Source organism: Coregonus lavaretus, assembly GCF_964263955.1.
Source record: "Coregonus lavaretus genome assembly, chromosome: 4".
Classification (NCBI taxonomy): domain Eukaryota; kingdom Metazoa; phylum Chordata; class Actinopteri; order Salmoniformes; family Salmonidae; genus Coregonus; species Coregonus lavaretus.
In genome coordinates, this window is record NC_139991.1 from 29843848 (window position 1) to 29868263 (window position 24416).

Sequence of the window (24416 nt, forward strand, 5' to 3'; positions counted from 1 at the left end):
GGAAAAGTTTCTCTCTGACTCTGCGGTTGTCATCGGAGTGGTGATTTTGAGACGAGAGACCGTCTCAGACAAGGCCTCCTGCAGGTTGTTCTTCTAGGGTGATTTCAATAAAGAAAGTGCTGTCTTTCCAGTGAGCAGCTCGTGATGCCGATAGACAGTGAACAGCTCCCTTTTCAACTTCTCCTGGTTGCCCACAGGCCATAGCTTGGTAGCACAAGGAATCCTTCAGTAGCGTTTGGACACCACATACATTACCACCCATCTTAGATTTGTGCAACCAGCCTTTCCTTGACAGTTGTCTGGTAACATGTAGCGCAGCACTATTACCATCTGTGATTTATAGGAGACATCAGTGGTCTCGTCTGCCTGTACAGACGCAAAAGGAGTCTCAGACACCTCCTTAGCTATTGCTTCTCTTTACACTTCATACATACAATCCAAAGGTTAGTTTTGGATCTTGCTTGATTCACCCTTAAAAATTGGTTGGTCGTCATAATGCCTTTGTAGCCTGTAATCTCCTTCACGCATGGTCTCAAAAATACACCTGAAAACGCCTGGGTTCAAGACTCATTGTTGAATTTGCAATTTCCGACTTGTTGTGAAATGTTTATGTCTAATGGAGGATGAGCACCGAGAGGTTTTATCACTAATTTCTCTTCATATGACAAGGTTTGAAAAGGATTTGCCAGTAGATTGTCAACTTGATTCATGATGATGACTGCTAGCTTGCTAGCTAAGATTTCGAAAGTATGATGTTGACATGATCAGTCCATTCAAAGCTACTGTGTTTTATTTGTGGCCAATGACCTTGGGCCTTCTTGGATGGGCACTTCTAAAGTAACTCTATGGCAGCACCAAAAGGGCTTGAATTTTCAAACTCTCCCAGTAGATTTTGCGGTGACGTAGTGTCACCATGAGTGACAGAACACTGAGACAACTAGAGAACATTACCAACCCCTAGCTCTGCCCCACCTGACCTGAATGATGCGTCTCCACTGATCATAGATACAGTTGAAGTCGGAAATGTACATACACTTAGGTTGGAGTCATTAAAACTCGTTTTTCAACCACTCCACAAATTTATTTTCAACAAACTATAGTTTTGGCAAGTCGGTTAGGACATCTACTTTGTGCATGACACAAGTAATTTTTCCAACAATTGTTTACACACAGATTATTTCACTTATAATTCACTGTATCACAATTCCAGTGGGTCAGAAGTTTACATACACTAAGTTGACTGTGCCTTTAAACAGCTTGGAAAATTCCAGAAAATGATGTCATGGCTTTAGAAGCTTCTGATAGGCTAATTGTCATCATTTCAGTCCATTGGAGGTGTACCTGTGGATGTATTTCAAGGCTTACCTTCAAACTCAGTGCCTCTTTGCTTGACATCATGGGAAAATCAAAAGAAATTAGCCAAGACCTCAGAAAAACTTTTGTAGACCTCCACAAGTCTGGTTCATCATTGGGAGCAATTTCCAAATGCCTGAAGGTACCACGTTCATCTGTACAAACAATAGTACCAAAGTATAAACACCATGGGACCATGCAGCCGTCATACCGCTCAGGAAGGAGATGCGTTCTATCTCCTAGAGATGAACGTACTTTGGTGCAAAAAGTGCAAATCTATCCCAGAACAACAGCAAAGGACCTTGTGAAGATGCTGGAGGAAACAGGTACAAAAGTATCTATATCCACAGTAAAATGAGTCCTTTATCGACATAACCTGAAAGGCCGCTCAGCAAGGAAGAAGCCACTGCTCCAAAACCGCCATAAAAAAGCCAGACTACGGTTTGCAACTGCACATGGGGACAAAGATCGTACTTTTTGGAGAAATGTCCTCTGGTTGGCAATAATGACCATCGTTATGTTTGGAGGAAAAAGGGGACAGCTTGCAAGCCGAAGAACACCATCCCAACCGTGAAGCACGGGGGTGGCAGCATGATGCGGTGGGGGTGCTTTGCTGCAGGAGGAACTGGTGCACTTCACAAAATAGATGGCATCATGAGGAAGGAAAATTATGTGGATATATTGAAGCAACATCTCAAGACATCAGTCAGGAAGTTAAAGCTTGGTCGCAAATGTGTCTTCCAAATGGACAATGCCCCAAGCATACTTCCAAAGTTGTGGCAAAATGGCTTAAGGACAACAAAGTCAAGGTATTGGAGTGGCCATCACAATGCCCTGACCTCAACTGTGCGAGCAAGGAGGCCAAAAACCTGACTCAGTTACACCAGCTCTGTCAGGAGGAATGGGCCAAAATTCACCCAACTTATTGTGGGAAGCTTGTGGAAGGCTACCTGAAGCGTTTAACCAAAGTTAAACAATTTAAAGGCAATGCTACCAAATACTAATTGAGTGTATGTAAACTTCTGACCCACTGGGAATGTGCTGAAATAAATAAAAGCTGAAAGAAATCATTCTCTCTACTATTATTCTGACATTGCTTTATCTTGGCCAGGTCGCAGTTGTAAATGAGAACCTGTTCTCAACTGGCTTACCTGGTTAAATAAAGGTGAAATAAAAAAATAAAAAAATAAAAAAAATAAACAATTCACATTCTTAAAATAAAGTGGTGATCCTAACTGACCTAAAACAGGGAATTTTCACTAGGATTAAATGTCAGATTAAATGTATTTGGTTAAGGTGTATGTTGCATGGTGATTTGTAGATTAGTCAGTCTCGCCTATGTCAGCAAACTGTTGATCAGTGGCTTGCCTCAGATTTCTGCTCTATCGTGTACAGTGCATTCGGAAAGTATTCAGACCCCTTCCCCTTTTCCACATTTAGTTAAGTTACAGCCTTATTCTAAAATGGATTAAATAAAAACAAATCAATCTACACACAATACCCCATAATAACAAAGCGAAAACAGGTTTTTAGAAATGTTTGCAAATTTATTTTATATTAAATAAACTTATTTACATAAGTATTCAGACCCTTTGCTATGAGACTCCAAATTGAGCTCAGGTGCATCCTGTTTCCATTGATCATCCTTGAGATGTTTCTACAACTTGATTGGAGTCCATCTGTGGTAAATGCAATTGATTGGACATGATTTGGAAAGGCACACACCTGTCTATATAAGGTCCAACAGTTGACAGTGCATGTCAGAGCAAAAACCAAGCCATGAGGTCGAAGGAATTGTCTTTAGAGCTCTGAGACAGGATTGTGTCGAGGCAGAGATCTGGGGAAGGGTACCAAAACATTTCTGCAGCATTGAAAGCCCCCAAGAACACAGTGGCCTCCATCAATCTTAAATGGAAGAAGTTTGGAACCACCAAGACTCTTCCTAGAGCTGGCAACCCGGCCAAACTGAGCAATTGGGAGAGAAGGGCCTTGGTCAGGGAGGTGACCATGAACCCGATAATCACTTTGACAGAGCTCCGGAGTTTCTCTGTGGAGATGGGAGAACCTTCCAGAAGGACAACCATCTCTGCAGCACTCCACCAATCAGGCCTTTATGGCAGAGCGGCCAGACGGAAGCCACTCCTCAGTAAAAGGAACATGACAGCCCGCTTGAAGTTTGCCAAAAGGCACCTAAAGGACACAGACCATGAGAAACAAGATTCTTTGGTCTGATGAAACCAATATTGAACTATTTTAGCCTGAATGCCAAGCATCACGTCTGGAGGAAACCTGGCACCATCCCTACGGTGAAGCATGGTGGTGGCAGCATCATGCTGTGGGGATGTTTTTCAGCGGCAGGGACAGGGAGACTAGTCAGGATCGAGGGAAAGATGAACGGAGCAAAGTACAGATAGATCCTTGATGAAAACCTGCTCCAGAGCACTCAGGACATCAGACTGGGGTTGAAGTTTCACCTTCCAACAGGACAATGACCCTAAGCACACAGCCAAGAGAGACCTGAAAACAGCTGTGCAACGATGCTCCCCATCCAACCTGACAGAGCTTGAGCGGATCTGCAGAGAAGAATGGGTGAAACTCCCCAAAGACAGGTGTGCCAAGCTTGTGGCGTCAGTTATTTATTAATTTATACATTTACAAACATTTACAAAAACCTGTTTTTGCTTTGTCATTATGGGCTATTGTGTGTAGATTGATGAGGGGGAAAAAACAATTTAATCAATTTTAGAATAAGGCTTTAACATAACAACATTTGGAAAAAGTCAAGGGGTCTGAATACTTCCGAATGGACTGTATGTGTGGATACTATATATACTACAGTGGTGAAACCTTTATGTGACAGCTGATAAATAATTAAACTGTTACTTTTACTACTTCAGTTATTTCATCATGTTCCAGTGCTTGACTTGGACTGAAATATGTGCCGTGTCTATACTCATTTTGGATGCCTGCACACTCTTAGAGAAAAGCGTTCTTTGGGGTTCTATATGGAACCTTTTGGTTATTTGGATGAAATAAATAAAAACTTCACAGAAATATAACCGCAACATGTAAAGTGTTGGTCCCATGCAGTGGCGGCTCCTGAAAAAATTCTCAGGAGGGGCAATTTTTCTGATGATTTAGGTGACCTACACACATTTTAAAAAAGATATGTCCAGCAACAACATGAAGACAGGGGCAGCATATAAGTCAATACCAGAAGCATTTATTGACTGATCTGGGGAGATGGATTCCAGTTTCTGTGACAGATTATAAATAATCTCTGATGCCTTTGTTATATTAGCTTTTGGTTGAATGTACTGTCGTAGTAAATATATAATGTTATAGCTTGGTCTGACTAAAATCTTGTGCATGACCCATTTTGTGTTGGGCGTTTGTTTTCAATCAATGCTGTTCCTATCCTATAACAATGGACAAAAGAGTCCTATCTTGTCAGCCTTGTCAGCAGGTGGCCAAGGACAACACCCACGCCATAGGTCTCTCAGTTCTTCCAACTCACGAGTTCTTGCTCTGAGGACACACACACACACACACACACATCATCACTGATAACACACACACACACACACATCATCACTGTTAAACACACACACACACACACACACAAATCCCCTCTCTTTAGGCTGAACATTTGAAGACAGAGAACCCGACTCAGAGCCAATGCAACAGTGGAGGGGACCTCGCCCAACTCATCAGGACCAATCAGAAGATCAGAACTACTAGATTCAACCTACATCATTTATTGTATAAAATGTCTGCACAATGTTTTCGGGGCTCTCTTCAGATAGCTCCCTAAGAGTTTGACGAACGAGTCCGTGCACGCGATTCCAGATATCTTTACCTCTGAATAAACTGCCTTTATTATACCATATCCACCCTGTCCAAAGTCTCTACTTGGTCTCAGTTCTCCAGTAAACTTGTGATTATCAACAGTACACAACGGTAACAAACAATTGGGGGAACTCACGGGGCAGATAGTAAGGTCGCAGTGACACAGAAAGCAGTTCAATGTCGGGGTACAGAGTCGCTCTCTTACCAGGATCGATCTGTGACTGTCAGATCGCGGTCCGCTCTGACCAGGGTGAAGCCGGCCGGCTCCACTTCTCCGGGACTCTGTCATCCAGCCAAGTCTCCCAGCTGTATTGGATTCCGCTGCCAGCAGCGTTTTCATTATTTAGTCCGTTCGTAGCGGGTATGTACACGATCAACAAGATCAGTCCAAAACCCACCACTGGAAATCCATGGTTGGCAGAATGTTTGTAAACTAAGTGTACAAATTAAAAACATAAAATAACGCCACACTGCAGGTCGCAACAGAGACGCTGCTAGCCGCTATTTGCTTAGTTACGTTCATGGTTACGTCACGTATGACGAAAGCGCGTAAGTGCAAGCCCACAGAAGCCCATAGAGATTGTATTGAAAGCTTTGAAATTTGAAAAAAATAGATTTTACATGACAGGCTATGAGAGACTTCTGGGCGATTTTCAACTTGACTGAAATCGCCCCAAAAACGGGCGGGGCCATTTGAAGCACGACTTTAGCCTGATTTGACATTTAGTGGCAGTCAGATCAGATTACAACACTGATAACTACTGTTGCCGTGATATAATTGATTAGAAAAAAAATCCCTTCCTTTTCCCGTTTGGCAGTGCGTCGCCCATATCGCCCTATTGAACAGGCCGTCCCTGGTCCCATGTTTCATGAGCTGCAATAAAATATCCCAGAAATTTTCCATTCGCACAAAAAGCTTATATCCCTCAAATTGTGTGCACAAATTTGTTAACATCCCTGTTAGTGAGCATTTCTCCTTTGCCAAGATAATCCATCCACCTGACAGGTGTGGCATATCAAGAAGCTGATTAAACAGCATGATCATTACACAGGTGCACCTTGAGCTGGGGACAATAAAAGGCCACTCTACAATGTGCAGTTTTGTCACACAACACAATGCCACAGATGTCTCTAGTTTTGAGGGAGCTTGCTGACTGCAGGAATGTCCACAAGAGCTGTTGCCAGAGAATTTAATGTTAATTTCTCTACCATAAGCCGCCTCCAACATTGTTTTAGAGAATTTGGCAGTACATCCAACCGGCCTCACAACCGCAGACCACATGTAACCACGCCAGCCCAGGACCTCCACATCCGGCTTCTTCACCTGCGGGATCCTCTGAGACCAGCCACCTGGACCGCTGATGAAACTGTGGGTTTGCATAACCAAATAATTTCTGCACAAACTGTCAGAAACCGTCTCATCTGCGTACTCGTCGGCCTCACCAGGGTCTTGAACTGACTGCAGTTCGGCGTCGTAACGGACTTTAGTGGGCAAAAGCTCACCTTTGATGTCCACTGGCACGCTGGAGAAGTGTGCTCTTCATGGATGAATCCCGTTTTCAACTGTACCGGGAAGATGGCAGACATGGCGTTTTGTGGGTGAGCAGTTTGCTGATGTCAACGTTGTGAACAGAGTGCCCTATGGCGGCGGTGGGGTTATGGTATGGGCAGGCATAAGCTACGGACAACGAACACAATTGCATTTTATCAATGGCAATTTGAATGCACAGAGATACCGTGAAGAGATCCTGAGGCCCATTGTCGTGCCATTCATCCGCCGCCATCACCTCATATTTCAGCATGATAATGAATGGCCCCATGTTGCAAGGATCTGTACACAATTCCTGGAAGCTGAAAATGTCCCAGTTCTTCCATGGCCTACATACTCACCAGAAATGTCACCCACTGAGCATGTTTGGGATGCTCTGGATCGATGTGAACGACAGCGTGTTCCAGTTCCCGCCAATATACAGCAACTTTGCACAGACATTGAAGAGAAGTGGGACAACATTCCACAGGCCACAATCAACATCCTGATCACCTCTATGCGAAGGAGATGTGTCATGCTGCATGAGGCAAATGGTGGTCACTCCAGATACTGACAATTTTTTTCATCCAGCCCCTGTCTTTTTTCTAAAGGTATCTGTGGCCAACAGATGCATATCTGTATTCCCAGTCATGTGAAATCCATAGATTAGGGCCTAATGAATTTATTTCAATTGACTGATTTCCTTATATGAACTGTAACTCAGTAAAATCTTTGAAATTGTTGCATGTTGAATTTATATTTTTGTTCAGTGTATATACCCAGTGAAGGCAAAGAACCTTGAGGGTTCTATCCCTACTTCAGTGTAATGGGGATTTTAGAAAACAACAGCTAACAAAAGCTAACCTAGTCACATCAAACTCTGAAATGACAGCTAACATTCCAATTGAATTTGCATGATTTCGCCTGGTCATAAAATTGGCTAGCTGACGTCCGACACCGTTAGCTCTCTATGGCAGCGGGAAGATCAAATTCATATTTTGCAACATTGTTGCCGAGGTCTGAGTGGCAAACAGCAAGGTTCATACAAACCTGTGCTGTTGCAATCTAAATGCTAGCTAGAAGCAAGAGGAAATAATGTGTAAAAGCATACACTCTTAGACAAAAACCAACTGCCATTCCAGCATGACCACGTAAGAGGATGGCGGTTGAACCAACTTGCAAGTATCCTAACAATAAGCACGTTATCTTTCAATGTATTAAGGTAAGCAAAGTTGATAATTTAATTCAAATATATGAAGCCAAAGTCATATGATAAACTATAGGCTAGATAAATAAATAAAGTTTAAATATTGTTAGAATTTGAGCATGTTTGTAAGCTAGCTAGCACAGATTGACATTGGCAATTAGCTAATTGTTACTTTTATTTCAGTATTTCAGTTTGAGTCAATTGAGTGGACTATGTTTCATGAAGCCATTCGAAGACTGTTGCTAACTGAAAGGAGGTATGTAATGTTATCAATTATTTATAATAAATTATGTATAATAAGTCTTGGTGATTCAATAACCTTTTAAATTATTAAATTACTTTCAACACACTATCTAAAAATGGGCGGAATTGATCTGACACCTGGAGGGCTGCTGGGTTCACATCCTCAAAACATTCCCCTGTCGTTGGGCCCTTGAGCAAGGCCCTTAACCCCACAACATGCTCTCCATCCAGGGGTGCTACACTGCAGCTTGAACCTGTGCTGGTCTCAACTGTATGTGTGAGGTCTGCTGTTTGGGGGGTTGAGAACGGAGCAGAAGACACATTTTTGTTGTTCGCTGTAACTAATGGACAAAGTTGTATTGTATTGTAAAGAAGTCATCCAGAGTACAATATGTTACGAATTTGCTGTACGTATGATATGTTAATGTTAGCTAAGTGGCTAGGTGTCTAACGCTAATGTTAGCTAGGTGGCAGGGACGGCCTGTTCAATAGGGCGATATGGGCGACGCACTGCCAAACGGGAAAAGGAAGGGATTTTTTTTCTAATCAATTATATCACGGCAACAGTAGTTATCAGTGTTGTAATCTGATCTGACTGCCACTAAATGTCAAATCAGGCTAAAGTCGTGCTTCAAATGGCCCCGCCCGTTTTTGGGGCGATTTCAGTCAAGTTGAAAATCGCCCAGAAGTCTCTCATAGCCTGTCATGTAAAATCTATTTTTTTCAAATTTCAAAGCTTTCAATACAATCTCTATGGGCTTCTGTGGGCTTGCACTTACGCGCTTTCGTCATACGTGACGTAACCATGAACGTAACTAAGCAAATAGCGGCTAGCAGCGTCTCTGTTGCGACCTGCAGTGTGGCGTTATTTTATGTTTTTAATTTGTACACTTAGTTTACAAACATTCTGCCAACCATGGATTTCCAGTGGTGGGTTTTGGACTGATCTTGTTGATCGTGTACATACCCGCTACGAACGGACTAAATAATGAAAACGCTGCTGGCAGCGGAATCCAATACAGCTGGGAGACTTGGCTGGATGACAGAGTCCCGGAGAAGTGGAGCCGGCCGGCTTCACCCTGGTCAGAGCGGACCGCGATCTGACAGTCACAGATCGATCCTGGTAAGAGAGCGACTCTGTACCCCGACATTGAACTGCTTTCTGTGTCACTGCGACCTTACTATCTGCCCCGTGAGTTCCCCCAATTGTTTGTTACCGTTGTGTACTGTTGATAATCACAAGTTTACTGGAGAACTGAGACCAAGTAGAGACTTTGGACAGGGTGGATATGGTATAATAAAGGCAGTTTATTCAGAGGTAAAGATATCTGGAATCGCGTGCACGGACTCGTTCGTCAAACTCTTAGGGAGCTATCTGAAGAGAGCCCCGAAAACATTGTGCAGACATTTTATACAATAAATGATGTAGGTTGAATCTAGTAGTTCTGATCTTCTGATTGGTCCTGATGAGTTGGGCGAGGTCCCCTCCACTGTTGCATTGGCTCTGAGTCGGGTTCTCTGTCTTCAAATGTTCAGCCTAAAGAGAGGGGATTTTTGTGTGTGTGTGTGTGTGTGTTTAACAGTGATGATGTGTGTGTGTGTGTGTGTTATCAGTGATGATGTGTGTGTGTGTGTGTGTGTCCTCAGAGCAAGAACTCGTGAGTTGGAAGAACTGAGAGACCTATGGCGTGGGTGTTGTCCTTGGCCACCTGCTGACAAGGCTGACAAGATAGGACTCTTTTGTCCATTGTTATAGGATAGGAACAGCATTGATTGAAAACAAACGCCCAACACAAAATGGGTCATGCACAAGATTTTAGTCAGACCAAGCTATAACATTATATATTTACTACGACAGTACATTCAACCAAAAGCTAATATAACAAAGGCATCAGAGATTATTTATAATCTGTCACAGAAACTGGAATCCATCTCCCCAGATCAGTCAATAAATGCTTCTGGTATTGACTTATATGCTGCCCCTGTCTTCATGTTGTTGCTGGACATGTCTTTTTTAAAATGTGTGTAGGTCACCTAAATCATCAGAAAAATTGCCCCTCCTGAGAATTTTTTCAGGAGCTGCCACTGCTAGGTGGTTAACGTTAGCTAGGCTAGGGGTTAGGGTTAGGGATTATGGTTAGGGTTAGGGTTAGGACTTAGGTTAAAAGGTTAGGGTTAAGGTTAGGAGTTAGGTTAAAGGATTATGGTTAGGATTAGGGTTAGGGGAAGGGGAAGCTAACATGCTAAGTAGTTTCAAAGTAGCTAAAATGTAGTAAGTAGTTGCAAAGTTGCTAAGCAGCTAATAATGTCCATGATGAGATTCGAACACACAACCTTTTAGTTCCTAAATGTTCGCTTTATACTCTCACCCATCAACCTCGATCAACCACCCTCCTTTCGTTTTTGCCTTAACTAACCTTCTGTATTATGTAACCATACCAAACGTAACATATCATACCAATTTGAGTGTCCCGGATTTACATTTACTATGTTATGGCTAGTCTATGAGACCAGAATGACTGGCTAGATGGGCTCATAAGGAAGACTTACTGAACTGACTGAACCAAATCGGTTCGTCTCCACTCGGCTCTCGCTGCACGACAAACGTCATCAATTTGGTTACCAGGCGTATCCTTATAGCCTCTCCCATGCAGAGATGATGTTTATAGCCATTTGTCAGCCTACACAATCAGGGGCAGATTAATGCAGGGGCTTACAGGGGCTGAAGCCCGTAGGGGGCCCAAGAGGCAATAAATATATATTTAAAAATATATATATCCAACCACCAGAGCCGGCTCTCAATGTTCAAATTACAACAGAGAACATCATTTAGCCAAAGGGGTTCAATAGTTTCTAAAAAAATAACTGTGGAATAAGTTTTATCACAAGCACATACAGGCAGCTGCCAAAATAAAGTAAACACCAACATAAACTGTCTTAAAGGTGCAATGTGCAGAAATCACTCCGCTATTTCCTGGTTGCTAAAATTCTAATAGTAATTTCAGTTTATGTGACAAAACAAGCAATGCATAGAATGATTGTACCATCTCAACGGCTGTGAAATATATTTTCAATAACCCAAAATATTGTATTTTAAGCTGTTTGAAGCTGGTGTACAAAACCTAAGAATGGGAAGTATAGCAATAGCGCACATAGAACATATCTACTTCTTCTTAAACTTGCTTTCAATGAAAATGACAGATCTATAACCCCCCTTTCTATGTGAATTTGGTCGGTTGCCCAAAAAGTGACATATTGTAGCTTTAAAGGGGTGTTGGGCCAGCACGAGCTGCCAGAACAGCTTCAATGCACCTTGGCATAGATTCTACAAGTGGACCTAAACCATGCCAGGAAAATGCACCCCACACCATAACATATACTCATTTACTCAAGTTACCTACAGTCAGGAAGGCCACAATTTGGGCAGCATGCATGTCAAATATACAGCTTGTTGCATTGTGGCCATAGTCATATAATCCATAGAAGGGTTTTGGAACTTCTTACCCTGGCAATTTGACTGTTGAACTCATGGGTACACTAGCAATGGCTGCTAGTCATGACTTGAATGGGAACTGCCATCTATGGATTATATTTCTATGGTTGGTTGCGGCTGTACAGTTTGCCTTTAGCAAATTTCTAAATACAATAGCGGGAAAAAAGTACAGTTTGGAAAGCAAAGGCCTAATGCTAAAAAGAGATTGCTAATCTGTCTGTAGAATCAATAGAAACATTTTTTTCTCAACAACTCCCAATTGTGAGCGAACAGCAGCCCTGTTTTTCAAAAGTAGCTTATCTTGAGATAGGCTATTGCCACGAGGAGCGCATCGGCCATCACCGGTGAGTAGCCTATGGCTTCATCTTCATCAGTTGGTGAGTCAGTGTGCCACTGGAAAGTTTATTTAGTAGCCTACTGTAGCCTATAATAAACAGTAGGCCTATATACACTGAGTGTACAAAACATTAGGAACACCTGCTCTTTCCATGACATAGACTGACCAGGTGAATCCAGGTGAAGGCTATGATCCCTTATTGATGTCACTTGTTAAATCCACTTTAATCAGTGTAGATGAAGAGGAGGAGATGGGTTAGAAAATTGAGACATGGATTGTGTGTGTGCCATTCAGAGGGTGAATGGGTAAGACAAAAGATTTAAGTGCCTTTGAACGGGGTATGGTAGTAGGTGCCAGGCGCACCGGTTTGTGTCAAGAACCCCAACGCTGCTGGGTTTTTCATGTTCAACAGTTTCCAGTGTGTATCAAGAATGGTCCACCACCCAAAGGACATCCAGCCAACTTGACACAACTGTGGGAAGCATTGGAGTCAACATGGGCCAGCATCCCTGTGGAATGCTTTCGACACCTTGTAGAGCCCGTGCCCCAACGAATTGAGGCTGTTCTGAGGGCAAAACGGGGTGCAACACAATATTATGAAGGTGTTCCTAATGTTTTATACACTTAGTGTATAATCTTGTGAGTGTGCATAGAGTCAGTGCAAGATACAGTAAGTGCAGATAGTCCGGGTAACCATTAATTAACTATTTAGCAGTCATGGCTATTTAGCAGTCTTATGGCTTGGGGGTAGAAGCTGTCTCGGAGCCTGTTGGTCCAAGAGCCGATGTTCCGGTCCTGTTTGCCGGACGGTAGCAGAGTGAACAGTCTATGGATTGGGTTGCTGGAGTCTTTGGCAATTGTTCAGCCCTTCCTCTGACACCACCTGATATAGAGGTCCTGGATGGCAGGAAGTTCGGCCCCAGTGATGTACTGGGCTCTCCGTACCACCCTCCGTACCGCTTTGCTGTCGAGGGTGGTGCATTTGCCATACCAAGTGGTGATGCAGCCAGTAAAGATGCTCTTGATGGTGAAGCTGTAGAACCTTTTGAGGATACAATGGCCCATGCCAAATCTTTTCAACCTCCTGAGGGGGAAGAGATGCTGTCGTGCCCTCTTCACGACTGTGCGGGTGTATGTGGACCATGTTAAGTCCTTAGTGATGTGGATGCCAAGGAACTTGAAGCTCTCGACCCGCTCCACTACAGCCCCGTCGATGTGGATGGGGGCATGCTCTCCCCTCTTTCTCCTATAGTCCACGATCAGCTCCTTCGTCTTACTGATGTTGAGGGAGAGGTTGTTGTCATGGCACCACACTGCCAAGTCTCTGACCTCCCCCCTGTAAGCTGTCTCATTGCCGTCGGTGATCAGGCCTACCACCGTTGTGTCGTCAGCAAACTTGATGATGGTGTTGGAGTCGTGCGTGGCCATGCAGTCTTGGGTGAACAGGGAGTACAGGAGGGGACTAAGCACACACCCTTGAGGGGCCCCTGTGTAGAGGGTCAGCGTGGTGGACGTGTTGTTGCCTACCCTGTTTTGGTTTGTTTTTCATTTTACTACTTGTCTTGTGAACCACATGTAAACATTATAAACCGAAAATAATGATATATTCTTATGCTGGTTGACAAATCAGACATTGCACATTTTAGGTCAGTTTCCCAATATGCCGTTACCTGTCTATATGAATATTGCGTAATGTCTCATTGATTAAATGTGTGTCTGTTTAAATCAGCAGTTCTTTTACTGTCATAATGGTTTTGACTGCATACTGCGTTGTAGACTTTTATAGATGGCCACAAGGTGGCGCCTGCAGTATTTGGATGTTGGGAATTCCTCTTTCTGACATTTCACTTGGAATGAATAATAATAATAATAATAATTAAGAGTTTACATGTAGACACAGGGAACCTCCAAGACACATAATCCTGGATTAATGTTTGTGTGCGTATGAATGGAATGTATGAATCAATATTTATTTATGTGTAAACAGCTGCTCTATAATATGTTGGTGTCTTTGTGTGTTGGTATGTAGGCTATGTGTTCTGCAAAGAGATATAGAGTGAGGGAGGGAGTCGTTGTATGCCCCAGTTACAGTATATGACCCGACTGCATCTGTGTGCCTCACTGAGCATCAATACTATATGAGTGGATTCTCCAGCATGTCTGAGAGGGTTTCCTTGCTCTTTCTCTCCCTCTCCCTCTCCCCTCCCTTCTTTCTCTCTCTACCCTCCCTTCTTTCTCTCCCTCTCCCTCTCCCTCTCCTCTCCCTCTCCCCTCCCTCCTTTCTCTCTCTCTCCATCTCCCCTCCCTTCTTTCTCTCTCTCTCCCTCTCCCCTCCCTTCTTTCTCTCCCTCTCCCTCTCCCCTCCCTTCTTTCTCTCTCTCAGTCACTCTCTTCTCTTTCTCTTTTATCCTTTTGCTCCAGAAATGTCCGCCACACTCAGCTCAGTGCAGCCCAACACTTCTCTCATCCTCAGGGTCCCCTCGGAGAGGGAGGATTGTGTGTGTTTGTGTGTGTGTGTGTGTGTGTGTGTGTGTGTGTGTGTGTGTGTGTGTGTGTGTGTGTGTGTGTGTGTGTGTGTGTGTGTGTGTATGTGTATGTGTAAAGTGATGTTTAAGACCCTTCCATTATGAATGAGGAATGGAGGAAAGGAGAGAGGGGAGCATTGGGCCTCTCGCTCTCCATCCTCTGAACCACGTTTCTGCCATTTCTACAGCATTACTACAATCAGTGCCAAAGCCTAGATCCCAGTAAGAGCTAAATCACTCAATATGCTCATCAGGTTGTTACAGGTAGAATCATTATTCTATTCATTATTTTATTCATTATTCTATTATGTTATTACACAGTAGCATTATAGCAGATGTCTTACTGAATGCTAGAACATTCTGGATACACTGCACTTTTTCTTGCTCTTCAAATTATGTGGCTTATCTTGCATTAGATTATACTATTAGACAAATGAGATTAAAACTTAAGCAAGCAGAGACACTAATACGGTCAATTCGATAGGGGGTGGCCATTATAGGGCCAAAACATGATCGGAGCATTGAGTCTTACGGTCCTATCGCATCCTCTGTCTCTTTAAAAAGATGCAGCCCACGCCTCGAAAAGCGGCTTGTTCCGGCTTTGCCCCTTTACGTCTTTATCCTTGCCCATAACATGAAAATAGTACCACATACGCACAACCATTATAAACAAGGTTTCGAGGTGAAATTTGAATATATATTATTTTGTACAGCTCGTTTTACCACATAACACTCTCCTGTTGATCAAGACGCGCCAGCCCAAGGCACGCAGTTCAAAAACGGGAAGCGGAGTGATACAGTAGGCTCCACACGATCGTTCTGCCCGGTTGTCAAACCGAGGGAGGGTACCTTTGAGCGAACATGTCGCATTGGCTGGAAATGAATAGAGAAATTGGATCAAATAACAGTAATTTGATGTGATGAAATGATGCGCCAGGCAGTTTTAAATACGGGGTCTATATTATTGGTTTGATTGCTGCGTTTCCATTGCAACTGATGAAGATCTTTTGCCGTTTGCTCTCTTGGACGATAAAAATATGATTATTATAGTGCTCCGTTACAGTGCATAAGGTAAGTCACAGAGAGAAGCGCGACTTTCAGCTGGTTGTCCAATTAAGATTTTTAGAAGTGTTGCATGCTGCCAAAACGTTTGACTAGGCCAATGGCTATATAGCCAATGGCTGCTGATGATGGTCGAGTCCATACACAGTTATAGTAATTGGCAACTGTTCTCATTCCTCCTTAATGTCTGCAGGCAGATAATTTATTATGGGGTACCATTACAACATTTAGGAGCCATGCACGATTTCTTCATGATATGTCTATTTCAATATATTTGTGCATATAGGCCTATAAACCTACAGGAATGTAAACCTACAAAGAACAATAGACTTCAAGATTGTCAACCCTAATCTATTAGGCCTAGCCTATTATTAAATTAGGCTCCTTTGCACAGAGGCATCAGTGTAACAGAAAATGTTAGACAATTTTACACAAAGTGGTTGTTCAATGAAGTTGCATTACAAAATGCACGTTCCAAGAATTACTGTGGCACCTACATCCGTGTACAGTTAGATCTCTCACTAGTGATAAGTGGCAGTGCCACCCACCGCCAACGTAGCTTATATATGCCTGAATGAATACACAAAAGGCCTTTTGAAATCAAAATAAATACATCCTGATGTACAGCCTATAATGTGCCCCAGGTCTAATATCACTAGGCCTACAATTGTAAAGTTGCACTTATAGTTCTGTTTATAGAGGACTGCAGTTGTTTTATTTTTAAGATGATCATTACAAATGGTTAATTAAATTAAATTAAATGTAATAGTCAAAATTAACCCTGAGATATGGATCATGTTTGAAAGTCCCTCTCCAAATGAAGTTGTGAAATATTGACCTCTGAATAGAAATCCAAACTGATAAACAATAACAGGAAATAAACAGTGTTGTTTTTTTTTTTAACACAGGAAGAGGAAACAAATTCAAATCAAACGTTATTTGTCACATGATTTGTAAACAACGGGTGTAGACTAACAGTGAAATGCTTACACGCGGGTGTTTTTTTAACAACCCAGAGTTAAAGACAAAAAATAAAAAATGGAAATAGTGACACAAGGAATAAATACACAGTGAATAACGAATAACAATAAAGAGTAAAAAATAACATGGCTATATACAGGGAGTATCAGTACCGAGTCGATGTGCAGTGGTACGAGGTAATTGAGGTAGCTATGTAGATAAACTGTAGGTAGGGATAAAGTGACTAGGCGACAGGATATATAATAGACAAGCTTGTCTTTTGTTTTTTTCTACAAACACTTTGTTTTGAAAAATTGATTCTATTTCTCTGATGAGGGGTTCAGAGCAAAGATCAAGCTATATCATCCAGAGGAATATAGTATTGAACTCATTAAGGGGGTAGTGATTGAATAGTGATTAGGTTTGTGGCAATCTTGTTTCATGACTCAAACAGACAGTAATGACTGTGACTCATTTTATTGAAACCCACTCGCAGTATTCCATATTCCGTATTCTATATTCCATTGCCCACCACATAAATGTTTGTGTGAAATCTCAGCCCTGTCACCGGTTGTAATGTACTGTATTGTACTGTACTCTGAGGGCCTGGTTGGTAGAGTGGTGGGGAGACTGGTGTCCTAAGGCCATGTCTGGAACAGCAGAGTTTACTGGTGCAGGACAAGCCCAGCTGTCCTCTTTACAAGAGAATAGCCCCCTTCAAAACACACAGGCATGGACACACACGCACACACACACACACATGCACATGTGCACATACTCACTCTCTCTCTCTCTCTCTCTCTCTCTCTCTCTCTCTCTCTCTCTCTCTCTCTCTCTCTCTCTCTCTCTCTCTCTCTCTCTCTCTCTCTCTCTCTCTCTCTCTCCTACTTGAACTCACACACTTACAAAAGTTATTCTCAGTCCCCTCCAACAGCCCTACTACTACACTATGAGCTAAACTATAGTCTAGAACAGTGGTTCCCAACCAGGGGTACTAGGACCCCTGGGGGTACTTGGCCTATCCACAGGGGGTACTTGAGAAGACTCATGAGACCATAGGCTTACTGGTAAAGTACACATGAGGGGTTACTTCAGGGGTACTCTGGGCAGAGCAGAATTCAGTTGGTGGTACAGTAACCAAAAAAGGTTGGGAATCATTGGTATAGAACAGGTTGTTCTAACTCTGGGGTCATGATGCTGTAATCTTAAGGGCCAGTCAGTCAGGAGCAACCTTAAAGTCGCACATGTATTAACTGCTCCTAGCATTCCAAGGGTTCAGGTTCTACCCCTGCCTCGGTAGGAGGGGGGTAGAGGAGTGGGGGTGGGGACCAGCCGGCTGGCTAACATGAGGGCCTGTCCATCAGCAGACTACATGATTTCCATTTAGAATACCAGGCAGTCCTTTAGATTATAGAACACATGCTGTTCTCTTGAGGCACATAGGGTACATTTCAGGAGCCAACAGAGAACTCTACAGGTGGCATGTGAGGACTGACTGTGGTATGTGTGTGAGGAGAGCCAAATGTGAGTGGCCAAATGTGTAGAACCAAATGTGTACAGCTAAATGTTACATTGTATATTTTTGTGGAATACTTTGTGTGTGTGTGTGTGTGTGTGTGGGTGGGGCAGATATCCTCTTATCTCACCAACAGTAGTCACAAGATGAACAAGCCATTTCCTCTAGTTTTTTGCCAGTTTATTGCGTGGGTTACCGATTACATGAGACTGTATATTACAAGGAGATGGTTAACATGATCAGGGGCACCCTGAACAACAGGATGTCGCTGTAGCTTACAGTCAGGAACAGGTGGTTTAAACGTGACACTGAATCACTCACTGTGGTTCAAATTATATTTACGATTTCCCGCCCATTGGCTTCGGCGCATCACCACATCTAACTTTAAGCTCCAAAAACTTTCCCCCAGTAGCCTTTGCACGTTTTGTCGTCACATGCATTTTCACTTTGGTCGGTGAACCAGAGACTGAGCTCAACTGTTGCGTGAAGCTCGTGGCATTATATTCAGAATCAGCGCCCTCGCGGAAACATGACACGCAAGATCAGCACGGAGCTGTCCACGCGGGAGAGGCAATGTGGACACATCGCTCCCTGGGACACTTGGATGGTGCGTAATTTTGTGGGAAAAGTAGTTGAATGCGCAATCATAACTTTCACACTTAAACCAAGTGGGTAATTTTATTTACTTTAATAAGTTACTTGCTTTTTATTCTGTAAAGTATATCAATGCAATGATACAGGCAAAACTGTCGAAGTGGTTATCATATTTCATCTTAGATGCTTGAAGAGCTTGATATTTTAGTAGTCTAGATAGATTTGTAGGCATGCCTAGAATTTATGCATTTTCGAGTTGAGTGAGATTATTTAGTTAAGTTAATTACACGCACGCACACACACACAATCTTTCCTCACATAACCTGTCCTTCAGGGTCAATGTGCATGGTGGCTCCCTCTGTCTCTGCACAATGATTGATTGTGAACAGCAGTGCATGCTTCTGTTGCATAACTGAACTCAGCAAGACAGCAAGAAGACTATACAGGTTAGCCTGGTAGAGCCAGCTCTAAGCCAGCCTGATGTAACTTCTTCATGCAATGCATGGGGTGACGGGTAGTGATGGTGGTGCAGTTGGTTCCACCAAGCAGATGCCTGTCTGTCTGTCAGTGCAGCTGTTGCATGCAGGGAAGTTAAGTCGTGGCTCCAGGTGCCGTTGCTGCTTGGATACAGTACAGTTTAATTATTTCCCTCTAATCGGGGACTGATTTAGACCTGGGAAATCAGGTGGGTGCAATTAATTATCAGGTATTACAGAAAACCAGCAGTACTCTGGACCTCATATGGTAAGATTTGAATCCCCCTGGTCTAAAGCCTTGCAGACTTGCTTATTGGCCAGATCATCAGGAGAGATTGACTGCATCACTGCTGGTCTTTGTAAAAAGTATTGACGTGCTGAAAGTACCAAATTGTCTCTTCAGCCAGTTAACACAAAGCTCAAAAAATCCATACAAACCCCACAAGACACGCAATCAAGGGTCTCTTCACTGTCCCCAAGTCCAGAACGGAGGCTTGGTGATGCACAGTACTGTAAAGAGCAATTACTTTGTTAATGAAATTCTCTTCCACCTCAGGTAACTCAGGCAAGCAATACAATCAGTAAAAAAAAAACAGATAAAACAACACCTCAAATAACAAAGTGGACTGTGAAGAGACACACACACACACACACACACTCTAACACACTCTACACACACCCACACATTATTCTTAGTATTATTCATTTATTTATTTATTTTTATTTGTTTTCTCTTTCTTCTTGTAGTCATGTTGTTCTGTGGTCATGGTGTTCTTGGTTTGGATTTGTGTTGCTGTTCCTGTCCATTGGTGTTCTGTATTTTGTGTGGACCCCAGGAAGAATAGCTGCTGCTTCTTCAACAGCTAATGGGGATCACAAAAAAAATCGAAATCATCATCTGCAGTGATTATTCTGAACCATTTGGCTATAACTGGCTGTATGAGCATGTTCTCTCTATCTCTGTCTTTCTCTCTGTGCCCATCCTGTTGCTCTCTTGGATTTCACTCTGAGGATTTAAAATCCTGTGCTCTGTGACAGAGTGCAGACAGAGAGAGAGAGATAGAGAGAGATAGAGGGTGTGTAAATCTGACCTTGTACTCAGTCAATGTATAAATCAGACTGATAGGACCATGCCAAGGCAGGGCACCTCCAGGTTCTGTAGCCAGCCTAGGAAGGCCTCTCCACCCTAACCCAGGAGGAGGCATGATGGACAGGCAGGGAGGGCATCAGAGAGAGGGTGGGGCTGCGGCAGAAAGGGTGAGGTTATGGGTGTGTGACAAACTGGGGTTCAAATCCCAGGTCTCCTGTGTTCCCTAAGATTGTGTTAGCCCACTGAGCTAAAACCTATGCATTAGACCAGGGAGTTAACACAAGTCTTCAGGTCTCAGGACAAGGTAACTCATCATGCGAGTGTGGTTCAGCAAACCACCTCCCTTACTAATGTAGTGGGCAGTGGAGGAGAGGGGTGTTTGTTCACAGGCAGGGGGATAGAAGAGAGGAAAATAGAGGGAAAGAAAGAAAGCGTGGAGAGATAACCGCCCACCACTCTCCTTTCTCTTCCAAGATTCTGATTGTGAAACAGCTAAGCCGTCTTTAGCCACTAGGTGCCAGATTTATTGCGCATTTCACCTGTGCAGTTTGCACCTATGGTTTTTGGAAGGCAATAAAAGACAAAAACCGAAACTAAAACATGACAGGCCAGTTTCCCGGACACAGATTAAAAACCTTGCTCAATGGAGAATCAATGGAGTGCATGGTCTCTCTGGCGATGGCCAGTCTGCTGCTGACCTTCACTCTAACCTACTTTCTTTCTTCTTCTCTACCAGTTGTCATTGAGCTGTTGGGGCGTGGTGGCATGCGATCCCCCTGAGTGAGACAGCACCCTCCAGAGGTGACAGCAGGCAGGACAGGCAGCAGGATGCCAGTGCAGGCGGCCCAATGGACAGAGTTCCTCTCCTGCCCCATCTGCTACAATGAGTTTGACAGCAGTGGCCACAAGCCCATCAGTCTGGGATGCTCACACACCATGTGTAAGACCTGTCTGCACAAGCTGCACCGCAAGGCCTGCCCCTTCGACCAGACAGCCATCAGCACTGACATTGACCTCCTGCCCGTCAACTGTGCCCTGCTACAGCTGGTGGGAGCTCAGGTGGGTACAGCACGTGTTGTTGTTGCTGCTGTTCTTCTTCTTTTTCTCATGATGATGATGATATAATAATGATGATGATGATTACGATGATGATGATGATGATAATGATGATAATGATGATGATTATAATGATGATAATGATGTAGATAATGATGATAAGGATGATAAGGATGATAATGATGATGATTATAATGATGATAATGATGATTTGTTGTTGTGTTTGTGGTATGTTCCCAGGTCCTGGAGTCCCAGCCTGTGACTCTGAGCAGTGCTGTGGAGGTAGAGCACTATGAGGTGTGCAGGGTGTGTGTGGAGGAGCTGGCTCTCTATCTCAAACCCATCAGTGGAGGAAAAGGTACTAGAGCATAGAACTGTGTTGATAAATGCATCTCTGTGTGTGTGTGTGTGTGTGTGCGAATGCATGTGTGTGTGTTTGTGAGTGTGTGTGTGTGTGTGTGTGTGTGTAGAGGACCACAGCAGTTCCTGTTATTCTCAGGGTCTGAGATTATTGTGGTGGGAATGTTTGCGTCAGAGCATGTAGAAGCAGCGACACTCAGGCTACAACCAGGAAACCTATCCACTCTGTAAGGCGATACGGAACCTGGGCCCCACACACCAACACAAAGCACATTATATCAAAAGGAAATGTAATGAGCTCTGTCGAAAGTAGTTTCAGTTACATTAGTTTCAAAGGAATCATTGAATTAGATGACAAGATTAGATTAGACAAGAAAAAAGTTAATTGGCTAAATGTTTTAAAAAAAGTTAAACTAATAATATCACTTTACCATCCACCACCTTGACCTTTGGCTCCCCTGCATGTCAATTAATATTGAGCATATATTTTATTACATCTCATTCTCAGGTATACAGGACTAGATTATCTGTAGCAATTATTGCAGGATGGAGGATGGGAAATCCCTCTCCTAGGACCCATAAAGCGATGTGTGTGACGGGCAGTAATCCTTGAATCCAGTCCTGCTTTCCCATCAGTGCTTTTAAAATCCAATTGCCGTGCCGAAGTGGTCCGTTTATTGGGTGTAATTCACCTGGAAAGCTCTCTGTGGCGAGCTGAGAGTGCAGTTAAACTGCTCAGCAGCTCTGTCAACTGTTTTTGTGATGATCACAGAATTAGAGAGGATACTGTAGTCATCCAGCCCTGCTCTTTCATAGACTCACTGTAATAAAGTGTTTTAAGACACTAGAGGAATATAGGATTAACCTGTTGCTCTGGTAAACATTAACTGAGTGTGGCAGGGAACTGTCTCTGTGGTAGTATTTAAGTAGCCTGGTCCCAGATCTGTTTGGGCTGCCAATAGGAGTTGGCAAGGCAGCACAAACAGATCAAGGACCAGGCTAGTATTTCAGTGTGTGCGGGACCTGTCTTCTGACCTTTGACCTCCCCTCTCTCTACCATGCAGGTGTGGTGACCCTCAGTCCGAGTGCGCTAAGTCGACCCATGCAGAGGAAGCTGGTGACACTGGTCAACTGCCAGCTGGTAGAAGAGGAGGGGCGTGTACGTGCGGTGCGGGCGGGCCGGTCTCTAGGGGAACGTACCGTCACAGAGCTCATCCTGCAGCACCAGAACCCACAGCAGCTCTCTGCCAACCTGTGGGCCGCCGTAAGGGCACGGGGATGCCAGTTCCTGGGGCCTGGTGAGTGGTGACTGGATAATACACCTGTCAATCATATCAACTGATGATAATACACCTGTCAATCACATGATGAACTGATCTGTTTTGTGAATGAGTGATATCCGTAAGGTTTGCTATGAGCTGTTGAACCTCATATAGACTGGTGTCTTATGATGATTACTCATAGGGCAGATTCTGATTGGGGGAACTCTGTTTCTCACACCTGATCTGAGTTTTGAGTTTCAAGTCTGAAGACACATTACATTTACATTTGAGTCATTTAGCAGACGCTCTTATCCAGAGCGACTTACAGTTAGTGAGTGCATACATTTTTCATACTGGACCCCCGTGGGAATCGAACCCACAACCATGGCGTTGCAAGTGCCATGCTCTACCAACTGAGCTACAGGAGGCCTGTAGACACCAATGGAATTGCCAATAGAACACCCACCCTGGCATTCAATATTATAATCTCCCCATCCCCTCTTACTGTAGTGACATTAGGCTGATGTATCAGATGTTATCTACTAGTATGTACTATCAGATATCTTGCGTTCTAGTACTACAGTACTATGTAATTTGTGTATAATAAAAGTTGTCTGTATCGTCATCCAGCGATGCAGGAGGATGCTCTAAAGCTGGTGTTGCTGGCTCTAGAGGAAGGCTCAGCTTTGTCCAGGAAGGTGCTGGTGCTGTTTGTGGTCCAGAAGCTGGAGGCTAGGTTCCCTCAGGCCTCCAAGACCTCCATTGGACACGTAGTCCAACTGCTCTACAGAGCCTCCTGCTTTAAGGTAAGACATATTGTATTGTATATTATGTTGTATATTGTATGTAATGTTTGCGCTCACATGCATGTATGATGCACTCACACACACACGCACGCGCACGCACACACACACACACACACACACACTATAGGGATGATAAAGAGGACACTGATTCAGCGGTTTCACCTAAGTGCTATAAAACGATAACTTTATCTTACTTACACTGCTATAGACATCAATACACACTATGCTGTACCACCAATCACATTTGATTAATGAACCACACTTACGTAAGAGTGACTCTGTCTGCCATCTTCTGCCTCTGGCACTTATGATGCCCAGCAGTGGAAAAACCTTCTGAGTGTCACTTACCATGTGCACAGATGGTGTTCCTGAATGTCTCTAAGAGATAAAAAAAAATAACAGATCTTTGGTTTAGATGTAAATAGCCAATTATGGCAAATTAGCTGAGAATGGAAACACATTAAACGACTCAAAATGGTCCTCTCCATACTCAATGAATGTCTGAAAACTCCAAGTGATAGAAAAAAACAGTCTGCTGGTGACAAGGAAGTGTGTGTGTGTGTGTGTGTGTGTGTCTGTGCGTGTGTGTGTGTGTGTGTGCGTGTGTGTATGTGACAGTGTTGTCATTTGGAGATGAGAGGCAGGCAGGCAGACAGACAGACAGACAGACAGACAGACAGACAGACAGACAGACAGACA

At 43.5% G+C, this 24416-nt stretch overlaps 1 protein-coding gene across 1 annotated transcript in view; it reads left to right on the forward strand.

Moving 5' to 3' along the window:
* Positions 1-7986: 7986 nt before the first annotated feature.
* The window catches only part of rc3h2 (ring finger and CCCH-type domains 2), a gene marked incomplete at its 3' end in the record, with an annotated part of 19842 nt that continues 3412 nt past the window's right edge, over positions 7987-24416 (forward strand). Inside the window, 5 exon segments of the mRNA XM_084159255.1 lie at positions 7987-8193; positions 20970-21292; positions 21530-21647; positions 22714-22947; positions 23542-23717. Of these exon segments, the coding sequence (XP_084015381.1) occupies positions 21062-21292; positions 21530-21647; positions 22714-22947; positions 23542-23717 (759 nt within the window). The 5' untranslated portion in view covers positions 7987-8193; positions 20970-21061.